Source organism: Epinephelus lanceolatus, chromosome 12, assembly GCF_041903045.1.
Source record: "Epinephelus lanceolatus isolate andai-2023 chromosome 12, ASM4190304v1, whole genome shotgun sequence".
NCBI lineage: Eukaryota > Metazoa > Chordata > Actinopteri > Perciformes > Serranidae > Epinephelus > Epinephelus lanceolatus.
In genome coordinates, this window is record NC_135745.1 from 27,620,996 (window position 1) to 27,647,123 (window position 26,128).

General features: G+C 40.4%; 2 protein-coding genes across 7 annotated transcripts; one reads left to right on the plus strand and one right to left on the minus strand.

The window, feature by feature from the left end:
• Positions 1 to 144: 144 nt before the first annotated feature.
• LOC117271835 (nucleolin-like) lies at positions 145 to 12,823 on the minus strand. 4 transcript variants are annotated; one of them, XM_078173198.1, is made up of 18 exons: positions 12,723 to 12,823; positions 10,487 to 10,559; positions 10,309 to 10,392; positions 10,123 to 10,236; positions 8,849 to 8,929; positions 8,634 to 8,771; positions 6,894 to 6,971; positions 6,656 to 6,733; positions 6,444 to 6,521; positions 6,221 to 6,344; positions 4,434 to 4,585; positions 4,129 to 4,258; positions 3,520 to 3,641; positions 3,221 to 3,350; positions 2,994 to 3,127; positions 2,740 to 2,863; positions 2,132 to 2,355; positions 145 to 1,791 (listed from the first exon to the last, which is right to left on the minus strand). In XM_078173198.1, the coding sequence occupies exons 4-18, from the start codon at positions 10,226 to 10,228 to the stop codon at positions 1,694 to 1,696; spliced, it is 1,797 nt and encodes a 598-aa protein (XP_078029324.1). In that variant the 5' UTR covers positions 10,229 to 10,236; positions 10,309 to 10,392; positions 10,487 to 10,559; positions 12,723 to 12,823; the 3' UTR covers positions 145 to 1,693. The 4 variants fall into 4 exon arrangements, with proteins under 4 accessions (XP_078029324.1, XP_078029323.1, XP_033506178.1 ...); XM_078173197.1 differs by lacking the exon at positions 12,723 to 12,823 and adding an exon at positions 11,645 to 11,773 and having other exon boundaries at positions 10,309 to 10,389; XM_033650287.2 differs by lacking the exon at positions 12,723 to 12,823 and adding an exon at positions 11,645 to 11,773 and having other exon boundaries at positions 6,894 to 6,965.
• gk5 (glycerol kinase 5) lies at positions 11,771 to 25,345 on the plus strand. Of its 3 annotated transcripts, none has more exons than XM_033650288.2 (17): positions 11,771 to 11,898; positions 12,308 to 12,626; positions 12,777 to 12,870; positions 13,829 to 13,904; positions 14,081 to 14,174; positions 14,906 to 15,037; positions 15,219 to 15,294; positions 15,601 to 15,662; positions 15,756 to 15,829; positions 17,679 to 17,739; positions 18,114 to 18,240; positions 18,323 to 18,427; positions 19,339 to 19,433; positions 19,872 to 19,975; positions 20,194 to 20,253; positions 20,586 to 20,719; positions 21,434 to 25,345. In XM_033650288.2, the coding sequence occupies exons 2-17, from the start codon at positions 12,501 to 12,503 to the stop codon at positions 21,601 to 21,603; spliced, it is 1,590 nt and encodes a 529-aa protein (XP_033506179.1). In that variant the 5' UTR covers positions 11,771 to 11,898; positions 12,308 to 12,500; the 3' UTR covers positions 21,604 to 25,345. The 3 variants fall into 3 exon arrangements, with proteins under 3 accessions (XP_033506179.1, XP_033506181.1, XP_033506180.1); XM_033650290.2 differs by having other exon boundaries at positions 11,827 to 11,898; positions 12,288 to 12,626; XM_033650289.2 differs by lacking the exon at positions 11,771 to 11,898 and having other exon boundaries at positions 11,924 to 12,626.
• Positions 25,346 to 26,128: the final 783 nt, after the last annotated feature.

Sequence of the window (26,128 nt, forward strand, 5' to 3'; positions counted from 1 at the left end):
TTTAGCTGTGGGACTGGTGTTATTTCAGGTCAGTGGCAGAGAAGAAATAGTGTGTGAGTTGGCTGAGATTTCATCAAGTCCTGGGATAACCTTTTGGGACTTAATCACAGATGTTACAACAAAACTCAAAAGACACAGCTGGTGTGGTTTTAAGGTATTTTTATTTTCATATCAGGAATAAATTTAACCAACAAGTCAGTGTTCTTTCGTGTGTTTTAATAACAATCATGAAATTATTGATTTAAAGTACAAAATAGAACAGATTAAATTACAAGGTGTCTCCTGTCCTACAAACAGCACTATACACATTTTACACACTTGCACACACCAAGTGAGACTTCACCAGGTATTCAGGGGTTTGAAGCCATTTTTCTTTTTCTATTATGTTGTTAAAGATTATTTTTTGGGCTTTTTTTTGCCTTTAAGGACAGAACAGTTTGAGGCATGAAGGGGAGAGAGAGAGGGGGGGTGACATGCAGCAAGGACTGCATACTGAAATTAAACCCGAAGCTGCTGCAGCAAGGATGCTGCCTTGGTGCATGGGGTGCCCGCTCTACCCACTGAGCTACTGAGCGCCTAGGAGCCAATATTCATAGTGGCCAAACAGTGGAATGACAACTTCTGGGTCCGTCACGTGTTGCCATGTGGCCCAAAAAGACTTTTTCCCCTTTGACTTACATGGGGAAAGAGATGTCTGTGAGTTAGTGGATACTAATTTAGTTTACATTAGTGGATACAGAGCCACACAATTGAATTATCTTATCCCCAATCACACTAATGGAGCAGTAAACTGGAGGTCGCAGGCTCAGTCAGCAGATTGCAGAACCAATGTGCCACTGAGTGACTTTCATAGGAATGAACTGGGCCCTATCACCAACGCTGTATCCAGTTCTCTTTATACATCCATGATTTTCACAAGCATAAACTACTATCCCTATTTAATTTTTTGTTAGGCGGCTACCTCTAGTGGCCATTATAATTAATAAAGGAGCAAAGGAGGAGGTCAGCAAATGAAGCATTGGACATAGTGCTAGAGGAGGAGCCCTGTTCATTTCTATGAAAGTACCTTAGTGCCACATGAAGGCAAAAAGTTCAATTTAAATTACTCTGACGTCTGGGGTAAACAACATACACAGAATGAATCAAACCCTGATAGTGTAACGGTTCAAATTTGCAAGGGTTGTGGTTGTGACACTTAAAAAAAAAAAAAAAAAAATTTCCCATACCCTTTTTCCCATAGAGTAACATGGGGGAAGAGACCTCTGAAAACGATAAACAGTTTTTTGAGCGTCACAACGCCACCAAAATGACTCATTTCACTATCACAATTTGATCCATTAGGTCTGATGAAGTCTACAGGAGCCATACAATTACATCATTTTCATCCCCGTGATGAGTCCAACAAGCACTTGACTTTCATCCAGGAGACTGGTCTTCATGTCCCGTGTGAAACCAAAAGTCAACATAGGGTTATTTTAACAACAGTAAACGTATGTCATTCGATATATGTCACAAACTTATTTTAAGGCAAACCACGATGTTTCCTCGAAACCTAACCACGCAGCTTTGGTGCAACTGCAACCGCTTCATAACGTCACCCACAGGTTTTAAACTGCAACCATTAACTGTCACGCGAGCTACTCTGTCATCCACTGGTAGCTGTGATCATTTAGGAAACATTCCTGTGGTTCATTTACAGAGGAATGAACGGAGGACATTCGGGGGTGGAGGACTTGTTATTTCCCAGCATTTTAACAGCTTTCTTTGGCATGCGAGCTGCAAGTCCTTTATCTGGAACAAAAAAAAAAGATTATTTTTACTCAAAAACCATCAAACCAAAACAGCCAAAAGTCAAAGTCAGTTCAATGGCATAGAGTAACAGTCTCGTGCTATTTATGGAGTTAAGAGAAAATAAAAGGAAAAGAAAAACATAATTCTCTGTGTTCATCAACATAACCAACCCTTTCACATCACTAGTGGTCATTTAATCGATTGTTAACACAAAAAAAAAAAACAATAACCAGTGCAGCTCGAAATCTACATTTATATCAGATTTTACTCCCTGCCAAATGATTTGGAAAAATACAACTGCAATGAGACTTTGATACACAAGTTAGACTCAAAGAGTTACCTCCTCTGCCGTGTCCACCTTTGCCTGTGCTTTTCCGCCCACCTTTGTCACCCGCCAGACCTAAGATCGGTCCACGACGTGGCTTGCTGGGGCGTCTTGTACGGTTTGCGCCAGGCATTTTTGCGTAAGTCACAGTCACTTTGCTGCCGTCTATCTCACAGTCCTCCATGGCTTCTTTGACAGCTTTGCAAGCGTCTTCACTATCAAAGTCCACAAAACCGTACCTGGGAAACATGTAATGTGACACAAGTCAGTGTAAAGCAGGCTTCCAGAATAACTAAAAAACATTTAAGTCCCCCTCTAGACATGATTTAAAGTATGTGACAATACTCTGATATGATTCATATTTTGTTTAACATGGTTTTCCGGCATAAAGTGGAAAAAAAAACAGTGACTGGCTTTTGTATTAGTGATGTGCCTAATGTAGTTTGCCCAGGATACATCTGAATCTCAGATTTTGGGGAAGTACACTGACATCACCTCTCGAGTGACAAACTCTGCAAGTCATTTTAGGGGACGTAAACAGAGGAAAAACACATTTTGGAATGGAGCGGGACCTTCAGCTCTTTATAACTATGACAATAAAAGGTTAACTTTGGGCTACCCACCTTTTTGAAACTCCTGTGTCTCTATCTACACTGATTCTTGCACTCACAGTGCCTTCAAAAACACTTTTAAGAGTCTCTGCGGTTGTCTTGTCAGAAAGGCCCATCACAATCAGTGTTGTCTTGACTAAAGAGGGGGAGAAAACATTGATCATGACTCAAACTGACTTTAGAAACACTTGAGATTATTTTGCGATCAAATATTAGATGACAGGGAATACCTACATGAATAATATGACATGAACAATCCCACATACCTTTTTGTGTCTCTGCTTTTGCTTTCATTGCAGCGAACTGTACTCTGATCAGCTTTTTGCCCATCTTTACGTTTTGGGTCGACTCCAAGGCCTTTCTAGCCTCTGCCAAATTTGCAAACGTGACAAATGCAAACCTGCAATGGGTTACAGATATTTCTTGAGATTAGTCGAATACTTTCTTCATTGGGGAAAAACAATAACAAGTAAGCCAGTGTACATGTACGTACCCCCTTGCCTTGCCCTCGTGCTTAGGTAAGCTGATATTTGTGGCATTCTGAAAGAGTTTATTGAGGGTTTTCTTTTTCACATCAGGAGGCAAATTATGCACAAATAAGGATTTATTTGGAGGAGCTGCAGCTGTGAGAAAAAGGAGAAACTTTTTGTCAACGCATGTAATCTACAAATCTAGATTTAAAGAAACAGAGTATTCCTTTAGTTGACTGATGTTAAGATAAAAAAGAGAACAATTCAATAGTTATACTATCATATCAGGTATAGACAGTAAATGAAATATCTAGTGATTTACCTTTAGTGACTGTTGCTCCAATACGGTCCACAGTCAAAATTCTGCCTTGGAGCTGGACTCCTTGTTTTCGCTGCCATAGTCTCCTAGCAATAGTTTTATTCTGAAACTCCACAAAGGCAACACTGTTGAAAAAAGAGGACATTTCATTCAGTATGGATTACAAATATCAAACAAATGCATACTGCTGTTTTTAACAATCATCATACCCATGGCATTACTAAATATAATTAATAACGCTTGTTTTGCATACATTTGTATATTTATGAAGGGAACCCCAAAGGGACAGTTCACCCCAAAATCTAATATACATATTTTTCCTCTTACCTGTAGTGCTATTTATCAGTCTAGATTGTTTTGGTGTGAGTTGCAGAGTGTTGGAGATATCAGCTGTAGAGGTGTCTGCCTTCTCTCCAGTATAGTGGACTAGATGGCATTCAGCTTGTGGTGCTCAATACGCCAAAAACGGCAATCTGAGCACCACAAGCCAAGTGCCATCTAGTTCCATTATATCGGACAGAAGGTAGACATCTCTACGGCTGATATCTTCAAACAATATGCATTTTTGATTTGGAGAACTGTCCGTTTGATGCAGGTTTTTAAAACTCTCACCCTTTCTCTGGCCTCTCGGTTCCACCAAGAAACCTCACGTTGATGGCCTTGCGGAAGATATTGAGAATGTCGTCTTTTGTTGCCAAGTACGGGATGTTCTTCACAAACAAACATTTTCCATCTTTGGCTTCTGAAATCAGGACAGTCCTCAAGTCAGATATTCAATCTTTTTCAATCTCCTTGGACTTTGTAATGTTAAAAACTCTCAGATCATCTCGTCATTAGTCCATTGTTTTAGCAGTTAATAAAGAAAAAAAACATAGAACTTAAATGTGTAATGAAACTGTTATATTCAGCTGAGTTACCCTTTTGGTCCTCAACTGAAGCTTTCACAATCTCCTTAGTTACGACCCTTGCTCTGGCGATCTCCATTGGCTTGCCATCCAGCATTTCTCCATTACACTTCAAGACTTTGGTCAAGTCCATCTCTGAGGCCAAATCTACATATGCAAATTTTCTACAACAGCAAAACATTACCTTTGAGTTAATTTAATATTTTAAGTAGCAGCAACATTCATTCCAAGTAAATGTGACAATCAATGTCAAGTGACAAATTTTAGAAACATTTCCATGACTTTTCAAGGACCCATAATGAAATTTCCATGACCACTCACAATATATAACACAAACAGAACTGTATAGTACTTATATGGTATAGTACAAATGTTAAATGATCATAGGTGGTCCACAGACAGTGAGCAGTAGAGCTACCAGAGTGGAGGAGTGACAGTCAACAGTTTGGCCCATAAGTTAATCTGCTCCGTACCTTCGAACTACCACACTCTACTTTCAGAACAGTTAAAACAAAACTGAAGTGTGCACTGGTGCTTCAAGGGACAACTGAGCGTCCTAACCCATGTCAACATCTCACAAATGTGGTACCATTTAAAAATAGTGTGAGGCACGTGTATGGAAGCGTTGAATCACACTATCACATTATTTATCTTGCCCCACTTGCTTGGCGTTATTTAAACATATCACATTCAAACTCGACTGTAGCAAGCGAACATGCTCTCTGCGGTCATTTTGACTTGACCAGCAGACTTCACTACAAGTCGACTGGCTGTTGATCTGCGGAGCTAAATGGAATGTGAGCTCGCGAGATCAGGATGGTTTCACCAGGCTAGCATGTGACACCATCAGCCGGCTTGAGTCGAGCTCAGACCAGCCAGTCCACACCTCTGCAACTTTTCTCTGCAACATTCTAAAACTGTTTTGTCTCGTAGTGAATCTTTGGTCTGAACTGGGCTTAAGTCTTTGCACTCAAGCGTCAAATCAAGTCAGGCAAGTCACGAATCAAATCCCCAGTCATAACTAACAAGTCCCAAGTCCTAAACTTTGAGTTTCCAGTCTTGAACAAGTCAAAATGTGCTCTTCTCCAAATGTAATGCCATTTTTAGAAGATTTAAGTTGTTAAATCAACTTTATTTAAAGAGTTGCTTAGTTGTTAACCTAACGTTAGCAACAGATTAGATTACTGTGTTAACATTAGCATCTACTGACCGTTCTTTGTGCAACGTCAAATGAAGTTAGAATTTGTTGTGTCTCTGTCTGTAATTTTTGATCTGCAAGTTTAACTTACTCTAATTCGTTTTTTGCTGACCGCTGCTAGGTTTTGTTTGCGAACAAAATTATCTTTGGTAACAATATCATTTTTCTAACTACTGCACAGTAAAACAATTTTGTTTGTTAAATATCATACATTTTAATCTTTGGGCCTGGGGGAAGATATCAAGTATTTAATTCAAGTCACAAGTCCACCACTCATTGGTGTTAATGTCTGAGTCAAGTCTCAAGTCTTTTCAGATTTTGTGAAGTCGAGTTTAAAGTCATGGAATTTGTGACTTGAATATGACTCGAGTCCACACCTTTGTGTGACGGTAAACCAGATGTCACCTAACAGCTACAGGAAATAATTTCACGTTTACGTTACATTACACGGAAGGTTATCCACGGACAATTACTCTAACAATTTAGTTCCTCTAATTCCACGTCCTTTCCGGGGTTTCCATGACCATGAGATCCATGCTAGTGTAGGATGTCCTGCCCACAGCACCCTCACAATAAAAACTAAGTCAAAGAACAAACTCACCTGGACTGATCTACTCTGATGCCATTGACCAGGACACTTTGTGTCATGAGGTACTTTGCTAACGAATCTTCGACTTCTGCACGTTTTTTGGATTTATCCAAGTTGCCAACAAAAAGACAAAAACCTGCAACGAAATAAGACAGTTAAATGTGTGAGGGCACAAATATATCAGGCACCTTACAGAACAAAGCATTTAGCTTTCTGTATTATTTTAAGTTCATACCTGTATTGATACATTTCTTGTTCTCTGGTTGGGGGGTCTCAACAGCAGCATGTTGCTTCTGTTTCCCTTTTACTGCAACTGAAAGAAAATGTTTTAACTATGTCATAAATACAAAACACAAGTCAACTCAAATAGCAGACTGTGCAGGAAATCTTGTCTCCCCTTTTTTGGTCCTACACACCCACTGAACAACAGCATTGAAAGTGTCATACCTTTATTGACGGGCTTGGTTTTCTTGGATGGGGAGGTCTCAGCAGTCGAGTGTTTCTTCTGTTTCCCTTTTACTGCAACTGATAGAAAAGAAGTCAGTACAAATAGCAGATGGTGTGCAGGAAATCTTGTCTCTCCTAACTTTTTTGTTCCTGAACACCCATCATTAAGACTTAATGCTGTTTTTCAAGACATGATATGTAATCTGCCTCACTGATCTTTGTCTTGAAAGTGTCATACCTTCACTGATGACCTTAGTTTTCTTTGATGCGGAGGTCTCAGCAGTAGAGCGTGCCTTCAGTTTCCTTTTTGCTGCAACCAAAAGAAAATGTTATAACTGAGTCGTAACTAAAATTAAGCACAAATGGCAGACGGCATGTAGGGGTCTTGTCTCTCCTTGTTTTTTTTAGTCCTACCAGCCCGTCATTAAGATTCAGATGTAATTTACATTTATCTTTGACATAGAGTGGCATGGTTATGGCCAAAATGATAATCCCAATTATTATGACCAAAACTGAGATCACGATTATTCATTGAATTTGGGGACAAAATATCTTTATTGCACTTGACATTTAAATAAACAGAGAGCTGCTTTCACTTCCATGTTGTACTACATTCCTACGTTTTTGCTTCAGAGTATAAGGTTCTTCTTCACCTGAATTCTGTGCATCGCCTCGAAGTAAGGTGTTTATTTTACACACATCTTTGGCCAAATGGAATGTGAGTGTTGTTATTTCAGTCTGCCTTTGGGAGCTGGGCTGACAGGATGTTATGGATGTCTAAGTTGATGCTGGACAAGCATGAAGATTCTGTGAGGTAACTAGCAACATTAGTCCTCTTGGCCTTCATGCATTCATCGTACTGCAGTTTGTGGTGTTTTTTCAGGTGTTTGAACAAGTTAGTTGTGTTACTTTGCGGCACAGACACAAGTCTAATGCTGTCTAAATCCATAATACTAACAAACAACGTATAATGATCATACACTATGTAAAATAATGGATACAGCCTCGTGTTGTCACCCACTGGTTTGTGGCTAGAAGTGACTGTATCTGGACAAGAAGGAGGATTTGACTCGCGGGCTGTGGTGACACCTCACAGATAGTCAATAGTCATGAATGTTGAAATTAGCTATAGAGACCAAACCACTTTCTGTACCAGGCTGTAAACATGTTAATTTTTGCTTTAAAGTTTGGCATTTTTACATGAACTTAGGTACACCTGGGTACATCTAATTTTTGTTTTGCCTGTCTGCTCTCTGTTCTATATCAGTCTTCTACTCTGAACTGCAGCCACAATGTTCAGGAAAGTTTTTCAAGAGCTGCTGCTGCAGGGTGTGCACACAGCGACATGACAGCTGCCATTTAGCAAGTGCTTAGAGTTTTCTGTAAGTGGAGGATGCATTTTAAATGTCAATATTGCAGTTGATCATGTTTATATAATTGTGGGAAGCCAATATCAAGATTGAATATTTAATAAAAAAAAAAAAAGTGCAGCCCTACTTTGTCTCTGAAATTAATTTCACAAGGATCAGGTAAATTATGTCTCAGATATTACGGAAATGTTTACAGTAGTATTTACAGCGAGCCAATCTTGTCTCAAAATTACCTGTTGAAAGACCATTTATAAGCAGTTTTTATGACATTTTAACAAATTGTGGAAAATGTGAAACCTTGCATTACTTTTTTGGTAAAATCAGAGAGACTGACTTCCTAGTGTCTGAAGGCTGCAGAGCATGAAAAACTCCCTTTCCAAGGACAATTTGGTAGAACATTAAAAGCCACAGCACATACTGCCAATTTTAATTACAGTTTAGAGTTTTAACATTTTGTGCATAGTGCAAGGTGCAATGCTACAGCGCCACAAGGAGGAGACACATCCCCATTACACATCTTTTGCTGCTGTGAAAAGTTGTGATGATTTTGTGTGAGTAGGACAGAGACAGGAATAACTAACTACTTGACACTCTTTGAAAATCCTTACCTGCTTTCTTTTCAACAATCATCTCTTCACCTCCGTTGGTTTCCTTTTCAAGATCATTGTTCTCTCCCTCCTCATTCTCCTTTTCCAGGCTTTCAGTTACTCTGTCCGTACTTTCAGCGACAACGTCCATCTGAGATTCTAAAGAGAAAGCACTATCACTGGCACCGCTCAGATTTTCACTAAGACACTTTTGTGTGGTGTCGTATTTGCAGTACCTCCAGATTCCTGGATCTCTTGCTTCATCTCTCTCTCCGCACTCTCATTGGGAGCGTCTTCTGTGGAGCCAACTGCATCAGCTGAAGAGATATTCTGAGTCATGATTCAATTTAAAGACTAAAAACCAGTAATGCCATTTTCTTTGCAGCCTCCATTCCAGCTTAAAGGTTAATTCAAGTGTTTTTTTAGCCTGTACTCTATGTTTCATGTTTTGCATCTACGGAACTGATGAGAACAGCAATTTCTGAAACTGGTCCAGTACTGAGCAAGTTAGCAGCGGCGAAACAGGCTGCAATGTGACCTCTCAGGACATTTGGCACTATCAATTTACGTCCACTATAAGTGCTTGTTTTTGGCACCGAATGACTCAGATTGTTATTCAAAGTGTCTGACAACATTATGGAAAGGCTCCCTAAAGAGTTAGACCTTTTTGTCAAAGAATAAGACCAGAAACAGCCCCAAAATCGCTATTGCCAAACCCAACAGACTTCATTCAAATTCATTTTAACGTGCATAGAGCCAGCCTATTTTCACATCTAACTGGGCAAATTGATGGTTTGTTTCAATCAAACCAGAGTTAGTGGTTGTTAGAAAAGTGGAAAGATGACACAGACAGTTTTTGTGAATTTTATTTTGTTTCTGTCGACTTTGAACAAAGTGGGATTTACAATGATAAAATTATTGTTAATTTAAATGTAGTCTGGTGGGTTTGGCAATGGTGATCTTGGGGCTGTTTCTTGTTAAACAAAAAGGATATTGTTCCATGACAAAAAAGTCTATCTCTGTAGGGATACTTCCATAATGTTTTCAGACACTGAGAATAACAATCTGAGTTTGTCAGTGGCACAAACAAGCACTTTTAGTGAATGTAAGCTGTAAAATTCCCCATGTGGTGTAAACTGACTGCCAAGTTCCCCATGTGGTTACATTGCAACCTGTTTCATTGCGGCTGACCACAGCAGTCTTTCTCAATACACAAAAACGTGGGAAAATTGGGTCCCGGTTGAAAAATGCCAAAGTCACCCTTTAAGGAAATGGAGCATTGCTTTAAAACTGAACGAAGTGCAGCCACTTTTGGTCTCAACACACATATTTAAATACAGTATAACATTACATCTTAAACTTAAATGACAAGAAACACATTTGATTAGGAACAAATGACAGTAAGTGTAATTCATACATGACTAAAGACATGTAATTTTGAAAATAGAAATAAGAAGCAGAAGAAGAATGTGATGCAACAGTGGGTTTTGATTCTTGTAAACATCCTTACCACTATCCATCATCTGATCACTTCCGTTGGTTTTCTTTGCCGTCTTCTGGTCCCAGGATACAGTCACAGTGGACACATTTCCTTTAACTTCGATGACAGTGTCCATCTGAGAATCTAAAGATGCAGCTTTGTTATTGGCACAGCTCAGACTCTCAATCAGACATCATGTGTATGTGTTTGCAATACCATCTTCATCTTGGTCCTCCTTGGGAGCATCCTCTTCTGTCCCAACTTGTTCTTGTCTTGGAGAGACGGTCTCTGTCTGTCCTTCTGAAACAACCATGAATGATTTAACATTGTCTTTATTACGTCCAAACAGTCATGTTTAGTGTAGATTCTCAGTTGTTTAAAAGAAATGACTTACCAGTTTTAGCGCTGTCCTCTTCTTCTACAACTTCATCTGCGACAGCTTTGCTTCGTCTTTTGCGTGCTTTAGCCTGAAAAAGACAAATACATTTGTTAAGTTATGACCCTGTGTGACTGTGTGTTCGTGTGAGCAAGGCTGCAACCCAACTTTATTTACAATATTAATTGAATTGTCTTTTTGTTTAAGATTTCTCTTTAACATCGCTTAAAACACTGTAATATGCCCATAACCATTTCCCAGAGCCCAAAGTTATATCTTCCTATCACTTGTGTTGTCTGACAAACTACCAAAATATTCAAATTATTAATGTGCTAATACAAGATAAGATTATCCTTTATTCGTCCCACAGTGGGGAAATTTGAAGCTTATCCAAATACAGATATGGCACATGAGCAATGATTGAATGTCCATGGTTTTAGTATGTGTGGTCTACTGTGGGAGCAGTGCTGGTTATAAAGTCTGACAACAGCAGGAAGGACCTGCAGTATCTCTCCTTCAGACTGTCAAGAGTGTCCTGCATGGGGTGGGACATGTTGTCCATAAGGGATGATAGCTTGGCTATCATACTCCTTTCTCCCACCACCTCCACCGGGTCGACGGAGCATCACAGGACAAAGCTGGCCTTATTTAGCAGTCTGTTGAGTCTCTTCCTGTCAGCTGTCAAGATGCTGCTGCCCCAGCAAACCACTCCATAGAAGATGGCTGCTGCCACCACAGAGTCATATAGAAGGTCCTCAGGAGTGTCCCCTGTCCTCCAAAGGACCTGAGTCTCCTTAACAGGTAGAGTCTGCTCTGTCTACTCTCAAACTCCTTAAACTAGGTCTGGTATTATGTCTTGATAACTAAAACTTTCAACTGCTTATCAAAATTGATTTTAAAGTAACTTCTGTCAACTAGTCAACCAGTCGACCAATAAATTAGCCCTACATGAGTGTACATATTTTACCTTTATTTAACCAGATAAGTCAACTGAGAACTATTTTATAATGACGAGTTACGTGTAATACCGTTACTATGAATGAGTACTCACATGCTAAGCAACAGTTAGCTTGTTAGTTTGCAGCTAATACGACCAAACAGCAGTTAGTATGAAACACTCTACTCAGTGCACGTTGGAGCCTGGTTTATTTAAATGTAAAGTAACGTAGTCCTTACGTCTGTCTTTGCCATGGTTCGTGTCGCAGCACCCAAAGCTTACAAGCAGATGTAGCTTCTTGTAGCCGGTGAATGTGAGCACACGTTTTTTCAGCTAAAAACATCCACATGCGGCTGTTTTACACTGCGCATGCGTACTGTACTACGGAGGCCGGCAGGGGTATCAATTTATGCGATTCAGCGACAACAACTTACTTTCGGATTCTCCCCGCCGACACTGGTGTATGGACTTGACTGCTATGAGCACAACTTCGGTAAATATGGGGTCGCAGCGGTTGATTTTAAGCATTATTTGGAGTTTTTTGAAGCAAATAACGGCTCAATTCGGCTTCATTTTGTGACAGCTAGTTAGCTAAGTAGCCAATTAGCTTAACGTTAACTACACGGTTGAGTTGGTCAACTCCCATTTACAGTTATGTGTTTCAGCTCTCCACCAGAGCCGACTTTAATCTCTGTAAATCTGACTTTAAGAATAACTGAGCCTCGTCACGTTGTGTTTTTCCATATAGCACTGTGTTAACTCTTAGCTTCAGTTTTACGTGCGTAATTTTCCTAGTTTATACACATTAAGTCGCGTTGTTGTAGTGAACCTGAGATCATGTCATTACCAACGGCTGTTTCTATATAAGTGACATTAAAGCAGCTGACACTTGACTCAAACAGGTAGAACTGGAACTGGGTTTTGAAGAACTGGCTGTGCAAAGGTTGAGTTGCAGAATCAACACGACGTTTCACCTGGTGCAGATAAGGCATTATCAGGTCAGGTCATCCATACAGGGTGTAAACAGCACCAATATGAGCTGACCATGGAGGATGTGGGACTGATTTGAGGAGTAGTAGGATAAACGTTTCTACAATGGGGAGTCAGAGGAACGGATTCAAGAAGGAGACCTTCATTTTGTCGGTGGATGTGGGAACTACGTCAATCAGATGTCACGTCTATGATAAGGAGGCAACAATCAGAGGATCATGCACTACCAAGGTACCCGTGTTCCTCTTGCTGTCCTTTTGGTTTAAACATTTCTCAAGCGCACCACCCACTTGCATCAGTCTATGTGTGACACAAACACAAACTTACTCAGTTATTTTGAGGCTGATTTTGTGCTTCTTCTTTTGGTTAAACTTTCTCCAGATTGTCCCTCTGTATCCAGAGGTTGGATACGTGGAGATGGACCCAGATGCGCTGTGGAAAGGGTTTATTACTGTGGTCAAGGGAGCTGTGCAAGGTACAGTTGCGTAATTTCCTGTTGCAACATCTATCTACAGCCATTCCACGGAATTTGACTGAATGTGAGTCATTATTCATGAGAATAGGCACATCCTTTGACAAATGCCTATTTGAGAAAATACTGTTAGTACTTTAATTCATGTTTAAATGCCCATTTTGTTTTTTTCAAAGAGAACAAATACAACTTAAGGCTGACAAACATATTCTGAGATGCAACTAATTTATTTACACCTGGCTACTGCTCAGTGAAATCCAAATAGCAGCACTGCAATCACCCTTAATAGGCACACTATACTTGTCAGAAAGGTGTTCATATAAGTCATTGTTTATTTTCGAGGCTTCATCCTGTTTTGTGGTTTTAATGGATTACCTTATGGTGACATATGAAAGGCTGTTTTGTCCACACTACATTAGAAACCCTTTTGTTTCCTGGTATAGGAAAAAAATATCTTTGCATGTCATTTTTAATAGTTGACAAGGCTCAAGTTGTTATATCACCATTCTGTTCAACTCTGTCTTGGTTTTATTAAGAAAATTATTAACTTGGGAAAGTTGTGTCTGTCCTCAAAAAGCATACAGTAAAGTGCTATGTTGGGGCTGCAACTAACTATTGTTTTTGTTGTTGATTCATATGTTGATTATTTTCATAATTAATTGATTAGTTTGGTCTATAAATTGTCAGAAAATGGTGAGGAATGACACGCAAGATGGTGTCCTCTAATGTCTTCTTTTGTCCACAACCCAAAGATATTCAGTTTACTGTCATAGAGAAGTAAAGGCAGCAGAAAATATTCACATTTAAGATTTACAATCATCAAATTAGTTCATGATTGATTAGTAACTAATCGATTAATTGTTGCAGCCCTACCCTACGTGTGAGTCTCCGTTTCAAAAATCTCCTCCTGTTCCTCACCACAACCATGTTAATGTGTGTGCCTGTGCTGCTCATGATGTAGATGCAGAGGTACAAATGCATCAGATAGAAGCCCTGGGCATTTCCACCCAACGAGGCACCTTCACAACATGGGACAGGTAAAATTAATGAATTATATTAATCAAGTTACCTCCAAAGAAACCCGCATGACTTGTAGGCAAACTTGAGAACTGCTGTAGCACACCTGTTTAACCTGCTTTCGTATAGCACAGTCTTTTTCTCCATCCTGTTTCCATCTCAGGTTCATTTTACTTCCTCTCTTTTATTTTGACAGGAGAACTGGGGTTCCTTTCCATAACTTCATCAGCTGGCAGGATCAGAGGTCTGCAGACCTGGTGAAGTCCTGGAACAGATCCTGCACAATGAAAGTGAGTCTTTGACTGCATCTCTGCCTGTCATGTAGTTTTAGTGAGTATGTTTGGAAGTTAAAGGAATACTTCACCGACAAAATGATCACTTGTATATGAATTACTCACCCCGTGTTATGTTAAATTTGTGAATGCCACCATGGGAAAAGTCTTGATGAATTGAAGTCATATAACAACAGCAAAACTGTATTCAAAGATCTGTTTACAAACTCTCACACAACTCATTCACTATAATCCATGTCTCGTTTATTCAGTTGTATGCTCAGTACTTCCCAGACAGTCAGCCCTTTCAGACCGGGAACTAAACTAAAAGTGAAACTTATCCATGCTCTCTTCAAAGCCAGACTCCATTTCAAAAACAGGGATTTTACCTCGCTATCACAGAAACTGCTGGTCTACCGCTGCCTCGATCAGTAGATTGTGTTATTGTCTGACTTTGGTGAATCTGAAATAAATTAGACTTGGCTTATACTGCATGAGTGGTGTGAGAGTTTGTAAAACCATATTTTCATACAGTTTAGGTGGTGTTAAATACTGACCCTTTTCACTTTGTGTGTGTGTGAGAAAAGTTTTAAAGTAATTGATATTCAAAAGACCAGTTTGTCGGTGACGTATTCCTTTAAGAGGCAAGATGAAGGAACTTCTTACTTGAGTGCAGTCTTGGTAAAAATTTAGTTCAACAACAAGCAACTCTATCATGTCCCTTCATACTGTTTTTACAACAACCATAGACAATCCATGGTGCGATGAAGGCGGTCTACTTCGTGACCAGAGAGAAGCGGTCACTTGCAGCAAGTCTTATCGTCTTCTCCACTCAACATGTCACCTTCCGCCTCGTCTGGGTCCTAACACACTGCAAGCAGGTGTGTGTGTGTGTGTGTGGCTGACATTTAAACCATTTCAACTCAAACACCTAGATCAGGCCTCCCAGGTGGAAAAACCAAAGCATACCACTGTACCCAGATGGCAGAGTCTGTATCAGATTATCACCACATCCTTTCACCTTTACTTCTCTTTTCAGCCTTATCATCTTCATTCTTTCAGGTTTGTCAAGCAGTAGCTGAGGGTAACTGCTGCTTTGGAACAATAGACACCTGGCTCCTGTTCAAACTTACAAAAGGTGTGTGTGGTATTTGTTATGTGAAGCTCAGGAATGTATCATTTGTCCAGTCGATTGCATTTTACACTGCCAGACCACCTAACAGGATTAAAAATCCTGGACAAAATGTTCATTGTGTCTCCAATCCTGCTGCATCACTGATTGGCTGAAATGTTTTAGCTAACCCCAGTGGGAGAGGAGGAGTTTTTTTGGGGGGGGGGGGGGGGGTTGGGGGGGGGGGGTGGGGGGCTAATTCAAAAGGACTTTTTTTTTTTGTGGTTTTACATTTTCTGATTGTTTTTATTTATGTCACCGAACCTGTTTTAGGGAAGGTCCATGCCACAGACTACTCTAATGCCAGTGCAACAGGAATTTTCGACTCCTATCAGGTATGGTGTGTGTAGTGTTCATTTACTTTTTATTTCTGTTTTTGGTGTTTGTTTTGTTTTTTCATATCAATGTCATGTGACCTTTTTTCACAGATGTGCTGGAGTGGGTTTCTCTGCTCTCTAGTTTCGCTGCCTCTCTCTATTTTCCCTAAAGTAGAAGATACAGGGTGAGTAACCATTTCTTTCAAATTCCATGTGGCACGTGAGTCATGTCTTAGCCAGTAAAAGTCTTTAAAAGGAATATTTCACCCCCAAATGATCATTTGTATATCAGTTGCTCACCCCACGTGACTTTGAATTCTGGAAAAAACTTTTGATGAGTTGAAGTCATAGGGAGTCATGTTTAACCACAGCAAAATAAAGCAAATATCCTTTACATACATTTACAAATCTCACACAACTTGTTCACGTTGACAGCACTTTACAGATAACAACAATGGCACAACATGGCAATGAAAATAATTTCCTGTCACTGTTATGTGGTGGCTGATCTCGTCCTCTGCCTGGAGGGAAAGGAGCTCCTGGGCATCCTTGTTGTCCAAGTTTGTGAACATTTTCAGCCGCTTTTTTTCTTCTTTGAGTTAGCTGCTAACTTCTAACAGCTACTTTTTAAATCTCCTGCGGTGGGTCACACAAATAACACGTCATTAAAACGTCACACCTGTGCCTCCCATAATCCCGTCCTGCCAGCTGTCCCTTTCATACAGACATTGTTTCGGCACTATTACTACCTCTGATGCTGGCGTAAAGGCGAGACAACTCTGTCCCCCCATTCTGTGAATGTACCTTTTATACAGAATGACACGGTGGAATAAAGACTTGAAATGCCCGCTTTGAACAGGAGTGTAAAAGGTTTCTAAAGTCTCATTTATCCAGTAATATCCTCAGTACTCCCCAAACACATGCATTTTTACTGAAACCTTACTATTTAAAACAAATCTGTGTGCAAGACTGTTCATGTAGAAGTATTTTAAATATTGTTTGGGAAGTACTGACCATACAACTGGATAAATCAGACTTGGATTATACTGCACCAAACAGCTGTGTTGATATAGTTTTGCTGTTGTTAACTGTGGTTGCCTAAGACTTAAGTTCATGGATAATGTTTGCATTTTTTGGATGCTTTGTTCACTGTGGAGGCATGTCCTCACAAAGTCAACATAAGACAGGGTGAGTAATTGATATACAAATGATCTTTTGGAGGAGGAGTATTCCTTTGATATAAAAGCATACATTTATTGCATTTGCCATAAGTGTACTTTACATAGTATTCCACAATTGTTGACTTGTTACCCAGATGTCAGATGTAATGTAACACTTAAAGTCAGTGTGTCTTAATCTGGGAGTCACCCATGTGATTGTGAGATTCATCTAAGCTGCTGCAAGACGATTACTTGAGTCAGAAATGAGGGAAAAAAGTGAATTTTGCGTCACATAACTATCTTTTTTTTTTTTTGTCATCTTTTTTTTTTTTTCTTCGACTTCTCCAAATACTGTAAACTTGTACTTCCTCAGACCTCTAAACCTGAATACATTTCAGGTCAAAAGTGCTTTGTATTAAGGGGTCATAAGCAAAAAAAAAAAAAAAAAAAAAAAAAGTCATGTGTCAGTCACATTATATGAATCACCAGTCTTAAGAGTTGCATTTTAAGCTGCTTTGAAAATGTCTGACTGGATACATCGTTTATTTGTCATTGAAAAAAAACTGACAAAAGCACATTTGTGTTTGCATGAGAGTAAAACAATTCACAGAAAAAAAGACAAATGATGTAAGACAAAATGCCAAGCAGAGTGAATCTGGGGTTGGCTTTCACGTTCTCTGGCGATACTGTCTACAAACAGTTATGGACAATTCTGTCTTAGTATACCTTTAACATAGTGTCAAAATTAATACATATGCCGAAGATTTCCACTCATGAGTGACATGATATTTGTAATCATTGCAATTATGTGATGTTGTGAATAAAGTGTGTGAGATGATGCATTGTCTCTGGTTTCTTCCTCATGATGCATCAGCCATGACTTTGGTTCCACAGACCCGTCCATCTTCGGAGTGTCCATTCCCATCATGTCAGTGGTAAGTAGTCAACAACACACTCTGTTATCTGTGTGATTATGATTTAAAAACATTGATTGCCACATTTATGCCGGCGTGTCCAAGTCACTGTGACTCACACTGTGCTGTAAAAGGGAAAGTAAGCCAAGTTATGTCGTTAATCATCATCAGGGAATGTGTGGCAGGACGAGAACATAACACAAAGTAGAATTCCTGGTGGAAAGATGCCTTGTTTGAATAGTGACACATTGAAGTTTTTTACTCACACAGGGTCTTCCTCTTAGTCAAACTTGGATTATTAGACACAGTAGGTGTTTCCAGTGCTGCTCAGATGAGACTAAACCTGTTCTACCATTTTGTTTTCACAACACATGCCCTCTGTCCCTCTGCCGTAGATGGCGGACCAGCAGGCAGCCATGTTTGGAGAGTGCTGCTTTGACATTGGTGATGTCAAGATCACTATGGGAACAGGCACCTTTATGGACATCAACACCGGGAGCCAACCACATACATCCGTAGCAGGTGAGGCAAGATGCACAAGAATTTTAAGGTTATTCTATCCAGATGTGTCCATACAGCCACATTACAAGTTTCCTCTCTGCAGGTCTGTATCCTCTGGTGGGCTGGAAGATCGGCTCAGAGGTGGTGTATCTGGCGGAGGGCAACGCAGCAGACACAGGCACTGCCATCAAATGGGCACAGGAGCTGGGTGAGCAATAAGTAGTGTACAGTCACTCCGATGGTAACATCTTTTTTTATCTTATTCACAAGAATGTTGGCAGGTAGGTGAAAGGTTTTATGAGGTTGTATTCATCAAAAACAAAATGCAGGAATCAAGTTATCCATGTTTAAAGTAGAACTCATCTTTATACTCTTCAAAGCCAGACTCCATTGACAAAAACGGTCATTTTAACTCACTGAACGTGGGAGCTGCTGGTCTACCACTGCCTTGAACAGTTAATTTGTTCGTCTTATTGTGTCCTGGACCTCATTGTTTTCCAAGTTAGCGGACATTTTCAGCTCCTGTTCTTCTATTTTTGAGTTAGCTGCTAACTGCTATCAGCTACTTTTTTAATGTCCTGCTTTGCTTCACAAAAATAACACGTCATTTAATTGTCACACCTGTGCCTCCCATGATCCCGTCCTGCCAGCTGTGTTCATACAGACATAGTTTCGACACGGTTACTACCTCCGATAATGGCTTAAAGACAAGACGACTCTGTTACCCCATTCTGTGATTGTGCCTTTTATACAGAACAGCGTGGTGGCATAACAACGTGAAGTTCCCACCTTGAACAAGACTGTGAAATTTTCCTTCTTTAAATATTATTGTTTGGGAAGTATTGAGCATACGACTGGGAGTGAGACTTGGATTATACTGCACAAGCTGTGTGAGTTAGTACGTAGACGTTTTGATATGGGTCGCCCATGACTTCAGTTCACCAAGAATATTCTCCATGATGCAATGTAACACGGGGTGAGTAAGTAGTATACAAAAGGTTATTTAGGGGATGAAATATTCCGTGAAAGTTGTCTGTGTGTAAGAAATAATCCTCTTTACTCTGAGCAGCGACTGACAGATTCAGAGGGAGTGTGTTAAACCTGCGTGTGTCGTTGCAGAGCTCTTCTCTGACGTCCAGGAGACCAGCGCCATGGCTTATAGTGTCAGCGACTCAGACGGAGTGTGTTTCGTTCCTTCCTTCAGCGGCCTGCAGGTAGATGTGTACAATGTGCATGTCAGTGTATCTGTGTAAAAAAAAAAAAAAAAAGTATTTACTTTTCTATACAGACGTGCACACAACCATATTCACTGTAGCACATGTAGTTTGAAATGAATGCGGGCATTGATTTACCTTTTTACTTTCTCTGTGTAACATGGTTTTGTGTCTCTTTTTTTTTCTCTGCCCTCCATTGTGATCTGGCCTTTGTAAGTGTGTCCTGAATGTTTAAGTTTATAAGCATGTGATTACAAATCTAATGGTTGCACAAATAGGAGCTATATACAGTAACCACGTAAAACAGTATAGCTGCACTCTTGCTGACCAGAGGCCTGTAAGTTTCACTTGAGGACCATTTTATAGATTTTTTTTTTAACCAGGTCTGTTTTTCACTGAGATATTTGACACGTTTATGTATTTATTTATCATCCAAAGGCTCCTCTGAATGATCCCAAAGCTTGTGCCTCACTCATGGGCCTCAAACCTTCAACCAATAAAAGTCATCTGGTGCGTGCCATTCTGGAGTCTATTGCCTTTAGGTGAGCTGTTCTGTTCAACCTTCCTTACCATCATTCTCATTCATTCTACTGACTACTTACATGCTCATATTGTAATGTGATAAATAACATTCATTTTCATTAGCCACATAAACAGCTTTGTAGGACTATTGTCTTTTTCGGAATAAGGGCAAAAACCAGAATATTTTGTGTGTGTAAACGTAGTCAGTGATATTGTCTCTTGTACTTATTCTTTTTAGGAACAAGCAGCTCTACGAGACGATGCTGAGAGAAACTGACATTCCCATCACCAAGATCAGGTGCGGTTTTCCTAATCCACTAAAGTGTATCTCATTGTAGTAATGTAAACTCGCTGCACACATGAAAAAGAGTCATGTAAGCATTTAGCTCACGTCGTCGTCTCCCAACTCTTTGATATCCCAGCTTACAGTGCAGTATCTGATTTGTAGGATTTTTGGATTTCAGCCAGCAAACTGGACATAACAGAGTGGACTCCTGTGTACCCTGCCTCCACTAATGCAGTTCAGCTTTTATTGGCAATGCATTACAGCTCTATATTTCTCTGATACTGTTACAGTAAAGTGAGTTTCTATGTAATTGAGTGTGCTATCTTTCTTTCTTTCCGTCTCAGGGTGGATGGCGGTGTTTCTGCCAACGACTTCGTCATGCAGCTGACTGCAGACCTGTTTGGCAGGAAGGTAGCCAGACCTCAACACTTGGAAATGTCGTGTTTAGGGGCTGCTTTTGTCGGAGGGCTTGGAACGGGTATGCAGACACGCTCGCACATGACGTGACATGCTTTTCAAATGCTCAACATTTTTGCAGTTCTTCTTGGCCAGTTGTTTGAACCTGTGTGTCCTGGAGATGTTGCTCAACACAAAGAAGAGAAGCAGCTCTGTCAAGCAGTTAGACAAAGACCAGACGCTTAAATGTTACTCTTTACTTTCAATATGATTCCTTGTTTTCCTCTAAAAATATCACAAATCCTTGTCCTGACAGTGGGTTGCATTTGAAAAGTCATGATCAAAAGTCCTATTTTTATTCCTGGCACTGGCAGGAGAAGCAAACTGAAATGCTGCTCTTTGTTATGTAACCTGTTTTCCATTTAATTATTCACATTATGTAATTAGATTATTATACATTAGTCAGTGTTTAATTAAATCAAACACAGACGATGAATTTGTCCGTGTTGTTTTATAACAGGACAGAAGCAGGTGGTGCTGATGACTGAATAATAATGTGAATCATGTGTTTGAGAACCATTAGTTCTTATTGGATCAGCAGCCAGTAGTGTTGGGTGATGTGAAAAAAAAATTCTGCAGCACTTTCAGCCATTGATTAGCGATGGGGGCATAGGCTCATTTGTATCACTCAGAGTGCCACATTCTGAATTTATAGGACTTCTTGTGTCACACAGGCATCTTTTTTTAAGGCTTGGTGTTTATGTTGCTTACCTTCTGTCCTCCACTGTCACTGCAGGCTTCTGGAGGACCAAGGAAGAGCTGAAGAAGCTGCAGAACACAGACGAGGCATTCTTGCCCAAAGGAGTACCCCAGGGCGGTGCTTGCAGCCCAAATCGGGAATACATCCCCGTTGTTCAGAGCTGGGAGAAAGCTCTCCGACGCTCCATGAATTGGTACAAGCCTTGACACTGGATGCACACACCAGGAGATCCAGGGTTTGACCGAACGGGAAGATAGAGACATGGGTTTTGAGTCCTATATGACAGCAGATGATCCTTATGAAACAAAATAACTGTTAAGATGACAACCATCAGCTGTGTCTCTGAACTATTTTAAGGGGAAATTTTTAAGTGACACAAAGAAATTATACGTACATGATTTGGCATCTTTCAACCTTTTGTGTCTAAGTTTCTAATGGGAACAACAATGTTGTCCAGTACTGAGCGACAGGGCTCCAGCTGGTTGCCACATAATCACTTGGGGCATGTTTGCACAGTCAGTGTACGTCCTCTAAAAGTGTTTGGTTTTGCTACTGACAGGCTCAGATTGTTAATATATAGCTGTGTTTCCGCCAAACACTTTCGGTACATACATACCGAAGCGATACATACCCCATACGGACATATACTTAACCTTTCTTTTTTTCACCGCAGACAGTACTCTGCTGCTCCGTCCAGCTCTCGCTGTATTTCCTGTTCAGGAGTGATGGAGAGGAACATCTGCACCTCGCTGATCGTCCATGTAACAGGGTTTCACACTGAAATTTTTTAAAACAAAGACTGGAGTGTTTCTCTGTCGCAACTGATGGGAAATTGAAAAATAGTGGCCGTGTTCATTGGGTCGAGAGAGGGGTTATGAAAAAACAGAACTAAATGGAACAGATTTATTGGTACCACCCACAACTTTTGACACTGGAAATGCAAATGTAACCTTTCTAATGTGTAACCAACTGAACTACACCAGACTGCTTGATGGAAATGAGACAGTCAGACAACAATATAGAAAGTATCCCTACAGAGATAGACTTTTTTGTTAAAGAATAAAGTCCTTTTTGTTTAAACAGAAACCCCTGAAGCCCTGAAATCGCCATCACCTCACCCACCAGACTCCATTTAAATAAACAGTCATTTTAACGTGCATAGAGCCAGCATTGTTTCACATCTAACTGGATGATTCAAGGGTTTATTTTAACAAAACCAGAGTGGATGGTTGTTTGAACAGTTTAAATACAAACTGAGACTGTTTAGTGAGTTATATTTTGTGTCTGTCAACTCTGAATGAAGTGTGTTTTACGATGATAAAATTACCACTTATTTAAATGGAGTCTGGTGGGTTTAGTGATATTGATTGCGCGGCTGTTTATGTTTAAACAAAAAGGATCTTATTCTTTAACCATAAATCTATTTCTGTACTAATGCTTTCCATAATGGTGTCAGACACTTATAATAAAAATCTGAGCCTGTCAGTGGCAAAAACAAGAACTTAAGTGAAGGTAAATTGAGGAAAATGCCCCGAGTGGTTACATTGCAGCCTGTTTTGCCGCTGCTAACTGAAGCCCTCCCGCTTAATAGTGGACCAGTTTAAAAAATGTTGTCTCCATTAGTAACTCAGACACAAAAACATGAGTAAACAGGATCCACCTTTAAAAATATATATATAAAATTAAAGGAAATAACACAGCTTTCTTCTACTGAAAAGAAACACAGCTGAAGGTCATACTCTTTGACATCATGGTACAGCACTGATAACTGATTGAAAGCAGGGTTGTGGGAATGGTCCAGTACAGGTCTGATCCAGGCCAGAGCGCTGTCAGCCTCCTTCACAACCTTGAGTTGTGGTCAACATGCACAAGTTACTGCACCTTTTACTTGATTTCTTCACACCATCGATACCTTATTCTGTATGCTTTCCACATCTCAAGCCACTGGTGCCTCTTCATGTCACAGTCTTTCATCCAGCTGGGATAATATTGGTACTGTTTCCCACATGGGGGCGCTAATGACTGGCTTTACAGCTCTTTAATTTATGAACGCCATAGCAACCACATGTCACATGATAATAAGGATTGAAATCAGTGATACCAGATTGACACATGATCCTCTGTGAGGAAGAAGAACAGCACTTGGCCCTTCTGTTTGTGACACCTCAAGATTTGTAGAGCTCTAAATAGGAAGCAGAATTTCAAGATGTTGTAAAATTGTGCCAGACTCTGAACTAACGCAGTTTAGTATTTGCCTTTTTGACTAACTGTTTCTTTTCGATTTGACAGTATTTTCTTGTTTTCTTTTCAAGGAAAAGTTAGGCCTCTGGAGAAAATCTCCAGTCACACATGTTGCCATTTGGAAATCTGGAGCAGCTTTAATTTTATAATGATAAATTCTGGCTGCACGCTTTACAAAGGACTTAAACTCACCTTCGATCAAAGTACAATAATTAAATGTGATTGAACGTGATGATAATATTGTTTAAATATGACTGGAACAAAAACTAATTATCCATGCTTTTCTCTGTGTGAGAGAATCCCACTGGATTTTAGTATTTTAGCACCTTGTTGTCAGAAATGATTCTCGCCTTTTTGATGCATCTCACAACTCCGCTGGAAATGATTGTGGCTCTGTTTACACCTGGTATTGATATGCGTCTTGGGTGAGTGGATCACAAGCAGACTTCACTAACGCACAGGTGTGAATGCACACAATGAGATCAGATCCCTCAGACCACATTCAGACTCAGACAACTTTATTCATTCGGAGGTGGTCTGGTCCGCATATGGCCACGTTCTTTCACCAGGGTGAGCGCTAATGTGTTCTGGGCCACATGAAGGACTGCCTGCTCAGCTGACGTCCTTGAGTATCAACTCCTCGCCAGTACACGCAGCGCTGAAGGACCGTCTGCTCTCCTGGCAAACGGTCAGTTCAACGTCTGCCCAGTTAGAAGCAGCTTTAAACAGTACTTAGAAACTCACACAAACACTAAAATGGCTCTACTCTTTCTGAGCTGGGTAACGCTGTGTGATGCTAACAGTTAGCCCTGGCACTGTGTGATTATGGGCATACCCTCCTACTTAGCCACAGTGACACATTTAGCTTTCGCAAACAAAATGATGTATGCGTTAACTTGCATATAGAGCAGAAGACTGAGATCTAAATACAAGTGGTCTGTTGAGAGGCATGGGGAGAAGCATCCTAATGCCAGGTTAAAAAAGACTTTGAACTGACTGCTTGTGGTCAGATTGTCCAAGACGCATGTTAATACCAGGTGTAAAGCTCCGTGAGGGGGATTTTTATAGGTATACATGGGGATTCCAACATTTAGCTTTACTGCAATAGCCTTCATTAATCTCAATTTTTGCTATCAAACAAGTCGATCAGGGATCAGGGTTGATTTAAATATTAGCTGGACTGACCTAAAATGAATTAGGATACATAAAAATATGTATTTGAGTGTTATTTCTTATCCATGTTTTGTATCCATCATTTCAGTTATTATGAGTTAGTGTTATTGTTGAATTGTTCTGTGGTGGACAGCCGTGTTGATGTCATATGATACTGTTTTGACTCAAGTCCTTTACCTGACCTGATGAACTCTGATGACGTAATCTGATCGTGTAATGAAAAAACAAGTTACTAAGAAATGTAAACTGTGAATGTAATTCTAAATATATTCTACTTGCTGGCTGTTGCTAAATGTTTTGCCTTTCACAATACTGCAGTATCTTTTTTTTTTCTTTTAAAGGTCTGTTATGCAAAGTGACACTATGCACAAAATGAACACCTCAGAGTGAAATGACATTCCATTTCCAACACTTCATTCAGTTCTTGAATGGCAGATGTCATCCCAAGCTGCTGGGACATAACTTAATTGTGTGATTATGAATTCTGCTACCAAATTGCATGAATGTCAGGAGTATTAAAAGTGTAAATTATCAGCAGTTGCTTGTGGTGATTTGAGTGTCTCCTGCCTCAGTGGGTGTCACCGACACGCTGAGTGAACAGATGCTGCCTAAAGGGTTTTACCTCCACGTGGACTCAGGGGAGATGCCGTTGTCTCATCCCTGGGGAATGATCAGAAACACAGGCTGTTGGATGAGTGTCGGGATTGCTTCCCATTGATGTGACCAACCTCGCTGTGAGGGTTGCTATGGTAGCTTGCGGATGGAGTGACTGAGAACAAACGGGGTGTGTTTTCCTGCTCATGGTGCTGGTATGCTGGTATGGTGAAGGGGGCGCTAATTGAGTGCACGGAAAGGGGGTTTTCCTAAACAATGGGAGGATTGTGTGCCCGTCCCCCCTCAGAGGAAGAGCAGAAGTTTGGTGGACATCACACAGATCCATACCTACCATATCTGCGATGCGTCAACTCCCTTCCTGCACCCAAACGCTTCCTGAAGTCGAGTTGTCAATCTCGGCTTTCTCACTCCAGCATGGGTAGTTTTTTGTGCCAGTGGGCTTGGCTTGCAGTGGGATGCCTTCACAGAGAAAAATGTGCTAGAGTAAGTGAGACAGACAGGACTAGCCCATGAATCAGTGCTGCCGGCTCTCACACTAATCAGTAAAATGGGTGTGTGTGTGTGTGTGTGTTGTGGTATTGTGCCGCATTGTATGAGTTGTGGTGGACCCTGCCTTGCAACAAATTCAATCTGACAGCAGGAACTGGATGCAATGCGACCACTACTCCGGTCCCCCTCCCCCATACGAGCTGAACCCTGCAT

Bases quoted from the DNA above. Each gene is read 5' to 3' on its own strand.
- LOC117271835 (XM_078173196.1), bottom strand. The intron at 8,772-8,848 runs GTACTGCAAATA...CTTTCTCTTTAG, and splicing joins AGAGATCCAGGAATCTGGAG to AATCTCAGATGGACGTTGTC. The intron at 3,128-3,220 runs GTACGTACATGT...AACCCATTGCAG, and splicing joins CACGAGGGCAAGGCAAGGGG to GTTTGCATTTGTCACGTTTG.
- gk5 (XM_033650288.2), top strand. From the start codon at position 12,501: ATGGGGAGTCAGAGGAACGGATTCAAGAAGGAGACCTTCATTTTGTCG. The intron at 14,175-14,905 runs GTGAGTCTTTGA...CAACAACCATAG, and splicing joins ACAGATCCTGCACAATGAAA to ACAATCCATGGTGCGATGAA. The intron at 18,428-19,338 runs GTGAGCAATAAG...GTGTCGTTGCAG, and splicing joins CAAATGGGCACAGGAGCTGG to AGCTCTTCTCTGACGTCCAG.